Source organism: Micropterus dolomieu, linkage group LG23 (assembly GCF_021292245.1).
Source record: "Micropterus dolomieu isolate WLL.071019.BEF.003 ecotype Adirondacks linkage group LG23, ASM2129224v1, whole genome shotgun sequence".
NCBI classification, from domain to species: Eukaryota; Metazoa; Chordata; class Actinopteri; order Centrarchiformes; family Centrarchidae; genus Micropterus; species Micropterus dolomieu.
Genome location: NC_060172.1, coordinates 29938510 through 29947148, shown reverse-complemented (window position 1 = coordinate 29947148; position 8639 = coordinate 29938510). Strand labels below are relative to the sequence as shown.

Genomic DNA, 8639 nt, shown 5'->3' with positions numbered 1-8639 from the left:
AAAGCTTATATCGAAAAAGAAGGACTTGTTTCACACGGACACAATTACCCTGCGCACTATCAGAAAGAAGCGCCGCATTCTCACATTTTCACAAGTGTGGCTGCACAGGTGAGTTTTGGTTCATACGATAACTGTAATAAATACTTTAGACCTTGGTCTTTCACACCCTGATATCGTAGCATGTTTACTATCGTTTGAATTATTGCTATTAGCTCTAGTATCAGATCTTCGCCGGTGTAACGTTATAATAGCTGTTGCTAAAGACAGAAAACCAATCAATGGTGCTAGCTAGTTTGCTAACATAACATTAGCTAGCGTTAGCATTATACTTTGCTGTGCTAGCGCTGTCGAGAAGATAGCTGGTAAGATTTGTGGATCCCGCATGCCATTTGACTTTAACTCATGCCCAACTGTGATGAGTGTTTTATAAAAAAAAAGACATATATGACTAAAAGCCACAAAAAGGTGGTAAACGCTCGCCCATTGTGTTGTGGGTTGCGTTGCAGCTGTCACTATGACAACCGACTGTTAGTTAAATTTAAGCTCCAGCTTGTTTAACACTGTAACTACGGGTGAAACCTGACCTTTACAAGGAAATAACGTTAGCCCTGGCCTAAGGCACTGACAATTTACGTTCAGAATCTGGATTAACGAATTGCAGAATTCTGTGACATTTAATTTGATTGATAATCAGTGAACTGAAGATCTCAAACTTTATCAGTGTACTGTTTGGATCACTTAATAAATGCTTCTGAGCTGCTTTAAGCCCTGCTATAAGAGCATCTCTCTGTACTGTTGAAGCAGAAGCCTGGTTCTCTTTGCCTGGCTCCAGACCTGCAAATCTACCAAATCCAATGCGTTGACAGTTCAGTCTGATATCAGGCAGTTGTGGCTTGAAATCAGGTGCATTAAGCCTTTGGTTGCACAGAGCAGAGATCCTTATGAACCTCCCATGATGACTGCTGACTTAAATTTTTTGTGTCCCATGAGGGTTAGAAAGACTTTACCTTCAAAGATTTGAGTCTTTGTTGGAATGGTCATCAACTTCTGTATTTCTTTGTTACACTGTCATTACATTTTGCAATAGCACCTCCTTCACCTCAGACAAAGGTATTTTTCCAATAATGAGGGAAAGAAAAGCTGGGAGGAGTATTGATTGTTTGTAACTTTCTTTTTATATTAAAGATAGTTCTGCTTTTACCTAAATACAGATGGCGACAACAAAGGTTCCAGAGGTTCGTGACATCACACGGATCGAGAGAATCGGTAAGCATCCACATTTACACTGGGACCCTGTCTGTTCATGGATACAAGTTAAAGATTGCTAAATATGTTTTGTGATAGATCTGCCTTAATGTATGTTGATGCATGTGGTACCTGGTCTTTACGCCCTCTTCTAAATGTGTGTTTATGTTGTGTTTAGGAGCACACTCTCACATTCGTGGCCTTGGTTTGGATGATGCTTTGGAGCCAAGACAGGTAGCGTTAAGTCTTCATTGGCATTCATTTTCTAAAGGGTTGTTTATAGATGTATTCAGAGTACAACTCTGTGAGGAAACCCTGTTTACTTGGATTCCAGTATACGCTGTAAGGCTAGTTTAGGATTATAAGCAGAAATGTTGTGAATTCAACAGATATATAGGATTACAGCCCAGAATGATGTGTGTGTGTGTGTGTGTGTGTGTGTGTGTGTGTATGTATGTATGTATGTATGTGTGTATATATATATATATATATATATATATATATATATATATATATATAGTGAGGAAAGTAAGTATTTGAACACCCTGCTATTTTGCAAGTTCTCCCACTTAGAAATCATGGAGGGATCTGAAATTCTTAGAGAATAATAAATATAAAAATAAATAAATAGTTAAAAATTCATACATTGTGATTTCTGGATTTTTTTTTTTTTTTAGATTATGTCTCTCACAGTGGACATGCACCTACGATGACAATTTCAGACCCCTCCATGATTTCTAAGTGGGAGAACTTGCAAAATAGCAGGGTGTTATTTTCCTCACTGTATGTATGTGTATGTGTGTGTATGTATATGTGTGTGTGTATATATATATATATATATATATGTGTGTGTGTATCAATATGTGTTGAATTTTGCTTCAAGTTTCTATTCACCTGCAGGTGTCTCAGGGGATGGTTGGCCAGCTGGCCTCCCGTCGGGCAGCAGGGGTCATTCTGGAGATGATTAAAGATGGCCACATTGCTGGCAGAGCAGTACTGATCGCTGGCCAACCTGGCACAGGAAAGACTGCCATCGCTATGGGTAAGGGCCACATTGGAACCTTTCCAGAACACAATATCATTTAATCATCCTACCCTGGAAGTCCTATTGTTACCTGGATTGATGTAATTTGCTCAAGTTATATTTTTGTTAAAGCAAGAGTTCCTGCTCCCAGATTCACTTGCTGAGTTTATGTTCAGCTGAGATTTTGTTTTCTTTGCAGGCATCGCCCAGTCTCTTGGCCCTGATACACCCTTCACAGCGCTGGCCGGTAGTGAGATCTTCTCCCTGGAGATGAGCAAGACCGAGGCGCTCAGTCAAGCTTTTAGAAAAGCCATCGGAGTGAGGATCAAGTGAGTGAGCAAACACGCTAATTGTGTTTTGTAATTCTCACTGTTTGAAATGAATGACTATTCACAGCGGAGTTTCTTTTACAGAGAAGAGACGGAGATAATTGAAGGAGAGGTGGTGGAAATCCAGATTGATAGACCAGCCACTGGAACGGTAGGCTGCTCACGTGCTACAAGTAGACTCATAATTTACAGTCTTACTTCCTTATTAATTCAATGCCTTTTAAAATATCTTAACCGAACACACTATTTGAGTTGTGAGAAGGCAGTAAATGCTTATATTACAGGAAAAAGGACATTAAAGCAAGAGTAAAACAATGCACACACACTACTATCATTAAAGACACATTTATGCATATTTGTCTTTGTGTCTCAGGGTGCCAAGGTGGGCAAGCTCACTCTAAAGACTACTGAGATGGAGACAATATATGACTTGGGCAACAAGATGATTGACAGTCTCAGTAAAGAGAAGGTTCAAGCAGGGTGAGTTCACCTCTTGTTTGTTGATCTTCGCATATCAGGATCTCTCGAGATAGCCACACGTGATCTAAACTGTCTTTCTCTATGTTTTCTCTCAGAGATGTTATTACCATTGACAAAGCCACTGGAAAGATCAGCAAGTTGGGCCGCTCCTTCACCAGAGCCAGAGACTATGATGCCATGGGAGCTCAGGTATCCTGTCACATCAGAACAATTTGACAGCTGGAGTCATTGGACTTGTGGAATCACGAAATACATTAGCCTGAGCTTATTTGAAATTAATTATCTAATATAGCCATAATCCTTTTGTAGAACAGTAATCTATTTAATAGGACAGTTTAAAAAAAAAAAAAAAGTTATTGTATTTCTTTATCCTTGTAGACGCAGTTTGTACAGTGTCCAGAGGGAGAGCTGCAGAAGAGGAAAGAGGTGGTCCATACAGTGTCCCTACATGAGATTGACGTCATCAACAGCCGCACACAAGGCTTCCTGGCTCTCTTCTCCGGAGACACTGGGGAGATCAAGTCTGAAGTCCGCGAGCAGATCAATGCCAAAGTCTGTGAGTGGAGGGAAGAAGGCAAAGCAGAGATTATTCCTGGGGTAGGTTCAGCTGTGTGTGTTTGTGTGTGTGTTTTAGGGATGTCGGCTTTCCCCGACTAAGGATTTACATAGTTGAATCTGAATCGTTGAGGCCTATAGTCGAATCAACTGTATGCACGTTGCGGTTCCCCGCTGGTCTATTTCACGTAGCTGGCTATTTAAAAACAATATAATATTCTTTGTGTCATCAACGGTGATAAATTATCTGAAAGTCCTGCACAACACCAGTGAAGCTGGAGCTCTGTCTCTTCAGCAAGTGTTCACACACACATACGCACTGACGACCCAGGGTTAGGGTTACAATTTTGGATTTATTCACACACTTTATAAACATTTATTGAAAGTTTTATTCTTGTGTTTATTTACAGCATTAAACGTTGAAATGTATATTGTAATAGGCTGTATATTAAGTTATTGGGAGAAAACTGGTAGTTCTATGTAAAATCTGACGCTGAGCTCCCCCATATCGCCAAAATGGCGTGATCCTTGTTTCGCTGCGAAGCTTCGACTGTGAGATTGACAGTTGAATCAGGCTCCGCCCATCGACGCATTGAATCTTCGACTATTAGGGGTCATCCCTAGTGTGTTTATATTTTCTTTTTCTGTGATTTTACTTCAGTAATGTTCTATGTTTGTGGTTCCAGGTATTATTTATCGACGAGGTCCATATGCTGGACATGGAGTGCTTCTCCTTCTTGAACCGTGCCCTGGAGAGTGACTTGTCCCCAGTTCTCATTATGGCCACCAACAGAGGCATCACTCGGTACTATTTAAATCTGCATTTTTTCCTCCCATCGGATCATTTGAGTCGTCTTATTTTGCAAAACCCCAATATGGAATTTTAATGTCTGATACAATTTTTGGGGCAATTTTAATTTCTTACAACCTGTATATGTGCCTTTTCTGATTTTTCTGACTATCGTTAAAACTATTGACTTAAAATACTATGCATAATAATTAATTCTTCAAATCTCTGAATAGTCTTTTGTAACTTTTCATCCTAAATAAAAATCAGAAATCATATCATATTTAACAGAATATTGAATATATAACTAAGTATCAAGTTTTTTTGTGTCTCAGTATCCGTGGCACAAACTATCAGAGCCCTCATGGCATCCCCATCGACCTGCTGGATCGCCTGCTCATCATCGCCACCTCCCCATACTCCGAAAAAGAAACGAAGCAGATCCTCAAGATCCGGTGAGAGTCTGCGTTTATTGTCTGGCAGAAAACTATGTTTGCTTCTTCCCAGCTTTGTAAAAGGGAAGTAAAGCTGTGTTATTTTATTTCAGGTGTGAGGAGGAGGATGTGGATCTGAGCGAAGAGGCTCACACCGTCCTGACTCGCATCGGCATGGAGACGTCGCTGCGCTATGCCATCCAGCTGATCAGCACTGCTGGACTGGTGTGTCGCAAACGCAAGGTAGGCTCTGTCTGATGAAGCAGATTGTACTGCTGTAGCTCTAACACATGAAAAAGTTACTGTTATCAGCTTATATAAGCAAGTTTTTAAAAATCCGTGTATGGATTATATTTCAGTAGTTTAGTCATGAATTCCTGTCGCCTCAGTGTTGATGTCATCTGTGTGTTTTGGCTTCCTCAGGGGACAGAAGTTCAGGTGGAAGACATTAAAAGGGTTTACTCTTTGTTCCTGGATGAGGCCAGATCCTCTCAGTACATGAAGGAGTACCAGGATTCCTTCCTCTTCAATGAAACAAGTGAGTTTGCTGTTCATCCTCTCTGTCCCCGTTAGTGGTTGAATTCCTTTTCATCCCACGCTGCAACAGTTCACACGGATGCTGCTTTCACACAAACACAAGTTAAATCAAAGTCAAACATTGCATCAAAATGATGTCGCCGACTCCTACCCTGGGGCACCTGCTGTAAATTGCTGCAGTCATTAGAGATGATTCAGTTTTGACATGCTTAGTAAAACTGCTCTCCATGGTGCTGTTTGGTTCTGTAGTTCCACAGTAAAGTAGAGAAGCGAGAGAGAAAAGGGAAAATAGTATATGATAATGAACAAATTCCAGCTCTTGCACTAGTAGGCTCTATCATGTCATTCCTAAAAATAAATAAAAAAAGGCCTTCTTGCAAATGCAAAACAGGATGTTATATCTACAGACGGGGGACACATTTAAAGGAAAAACCTGAATAAAAGAGTGCAGTAAGTATCACATACAGATGCCTCTGTGCACCAGGGCTTATTGAATAGTTTAGTTCGGTGAGTATGAAAAGATGTGAATGAAATGCTGCTGCCTTAACAGTCACTAGATTTCAACTGTCATTTAGATTCCCTGATTAAATAAAGGTTTTATATTAGTGCTGGGTAGTGTTGTAGACCACCCAAACCGAGACCGAGTCAAGACCAAGACCAGTTCCTCACATTACATGACACACAATAAAATGTGGAACGAGATCATCTCAAATTGATCTGAAAGATCCACATTCCCATTAAAACACCCACATACAAACACTAAGAACTGAAATCAACGTAAGCATCTTTATTCAACACTCGTTTTCCACGCTTACCATCGCAGAGAGGGGTGACAGTCATTAACGGTAACAACACATTTTTATTTAGGGTTATTGGTTGCATTTAAAGCAATACTTTTTACATCCAATCAAAGTTAAGATGTTAACAAATATATCAGACAATACAAACGCAATTTATTGATATTCCCAAAGTTATGGTCTTGAAATATAATCCCGAGTCCTCAATGTCCAAGACCGAGTACAAATGCAGACGAGACCAAGACCATCAAAAAGTGGTCTTAAGAACAGTCTCGAGTACTACGACACTAGTGCTGTGTAACGATTGGAATTTTTAATCGTGATTAATCGCATGATTTTCTTACGATTAATTGCATAATTACGCACAAAATTGAATAATGATTTCTAAAGTAGTGTATTATGCACTTTATTACAATTTAAATGTACTGCTACATACACAAAACTGCAATATCATGTGGTTTGTAAACACTTTAAACAAATAAGGTGCTTTTTACTAGCATTCCCTTTTATACAATAACTATAAAATATTTCTAATAAATCTCAACCTAAACATTAATGTAATCAAATCCAATATTAAACCAAAGCTTTTGCTCCTGCCGGGGCATTACCTTTTATAGCTTGGTAAAACAAGATACCATCAGAGTTGGACTGTGAATAGTCATTCATTGCAAACAGTGAGAATTACAAAACACAATTAGCGTGTTTGCTCACTCACTCGATCCTCACTCCGATGGCTTTTCTAAAGTCTTGACTGAGCGCCTCGGTCTTCTGAACAGGTATGAGCAGGCATCTTTTATCAGGAAGCAGCATAAACACTATGTTCAGTAGGGTTGGGACGATTTCTACATTGAAACGTCTTATGTCATGTGTTCACTCGGTTAAAAACTTGAAATGACGTTACAGGTCGTGGTGGATATTTTACAAGCACGGACCAGGTTACGTGAAAGCAGCATTGAAAACACAGGGTGCAGATGTTGGTTTTGGTTGTTTGATAGGCTGCGTCATTAACAAGCATGCGGCTCACCTGCTGACGTGATAACGGGTCGCGGGTGGAAAAATACGGGAAAAAGATGACAGCGACGCAATAATAATGCGTTAACGTGCCCAGCCCTATTTTATATAGCACTGAGGGGATGGTGTTCCACAGACTGGGCAAGGAGCACTGAAGCTGTTCTGGAGGCTCGCGGTGGCCTGCCCTCCCCACTAAGACACTTCGTGTCGGTTTTACCCTTTCATTTGTCACCCATCTATACATTTTTAAAGGAGGTGAATGATTTATCTATGCAATATATACATATCCTACATTACATACTGAATAAGCAAGATGTATCTGTTCTTATATTTCAGAAACAACTCAAATGGACACCTCATAATGAAGATGGCTGCATTGTTTTCTTACGTTCTTACTTAGGTTTTTATGTTGTCGATCGCCCTCTGGGGCTGGAGTCAATGAGAACTGGATTACTTCTGCATTGAATTACATCAAAAGAATTCAGATGTATTAAATTCACTGAATTTCCTTACATTTGTTGACCTTTAATGCGACATTGTTTGAATTCAAATTTATTTACTGAAATTTGACTTGACTGTATTTACCATTGTCCTGTTCATCGCTGAGGCCTTGTGGCGGGAATATTCATTCCTATACTGTTCTTTTGTTTGTTAACTTCACATGGTTTATTTTTATGAAAATGATTAAACAGGCTTTTCTAAGCACCCTGAGATCATTAGTCGTCTTATGTGTCTCTGTCTCAAATGCTATAAAACTGATTTTATTTTTGAGAAAACATTAATTGAAACATCCTAACACAAATCCTTTTATTTAAAATGATTTGACATGACATGAGGTGTTGAGAACTATATCAAACCCAGACTATTGCTTGCATAGTATACTGGCCCATATACACAGTGATCCCTAGAATCTAAGAATTAAACATTTCTGGAATTAATTTGTGTGGAAAGCTAAGTAATGAGCAAAAATTAAATCATTACCTAAATAATTGCTGCAATTCTGCCCCATTTTTCTGTTATTAGAAAAAACTCTTTGAACAGTGGCATGCTACATGTGATTCGAGCAACGGTCATTTATCAAACGTGACACTGCCGCCATCTGCAATCTGCATGTAAGTGGTGCTTGCAAATGGCTTATGTGGAATGAGCCCCAGGGTGTGAAGTACTCCCTTCCTAGTGCGATGCCAATGCAACACATGAGGGATAAATCCCAGTCCTTCAGCAGTTTGAGTTTAACAAACCCAATGGGTGTCTTCCAAAGCCAAGTCATTTTAGTGTGAGCTGCAATGGAGTGATACTAACACAAAGATGAGGTTCATCCTAAAATGACTTTTTGGAAGCTCCCCACTTGATTTGTCTTATGCAAACTACTGAAGCCTAATTTTAGCCTCAGCTCAACTTAAAAAGTATCTTAACACCAGGCTGAAAAGCAGTGTTTCA

The 8639-nt window shown here is 39.6% G+C and overlaps 1 protein-coding gene across 2 annotated transcripts in view; it reads left to right on the top strand.

The window, feature by feature from the left end:
• Nucleotides 1-7910, top strand: part of ruvbl2 (RuvB-like AAA ATPase 2) — an 8538-nt gene extending 628 nt beyond the window's left edge. The window contains exons 1-14 of one of the 2 annotated variants that reach the window (XM_046041046.1): nt 7-108; nt 1212-1266; nt 1424-1479; nt 2146-2287; nt 2469-2598; nt 2683-2749; nt 2972-3078; nt 3174-3267; nt 3457-3675; nt 4320-4438; nt 4756-4875; nt 4968-5097; nt 5278-5392; nt 7536-7910. In XM_046041046.1, coding sequence (XP_045897002.1) covers nt 1212-1266; nt 1424-1479; nt 2146-2287; nt 2469-2598; nt 2683-2749; nt 2972-3078; nt 3174-3267; nt 3457-3675; nt 4320-4438; nt 4756-4875; nt 4968-5097; nt 5278-5392; nt 7536-7561 — 1380 coding nt within the window. In that variant the 5' untranslated portion in view covers nt 7-108 and the 3' untranslated portion in view covers nt 7562-7910. Of the gene's footprint in view, nt 1-6; nt 109-1211; nt 1267-1423; nt 1480-2145; nt 2288-2468; nt 2599-2682; nt 2750-2971; nt 3079-3173; nt 3268-3456; nt 3676-4319; nt 4439-4755; nt 4876-4967; nt 5098-5277; nt 5393-7535 lie in introns of those variants that run through there. The other variant, XM_046041047.1, reaches the window with a different exon arrangement.
• The last annotated feature ends 729 nt before the right edge of the window (nt 7911-8639 follow it).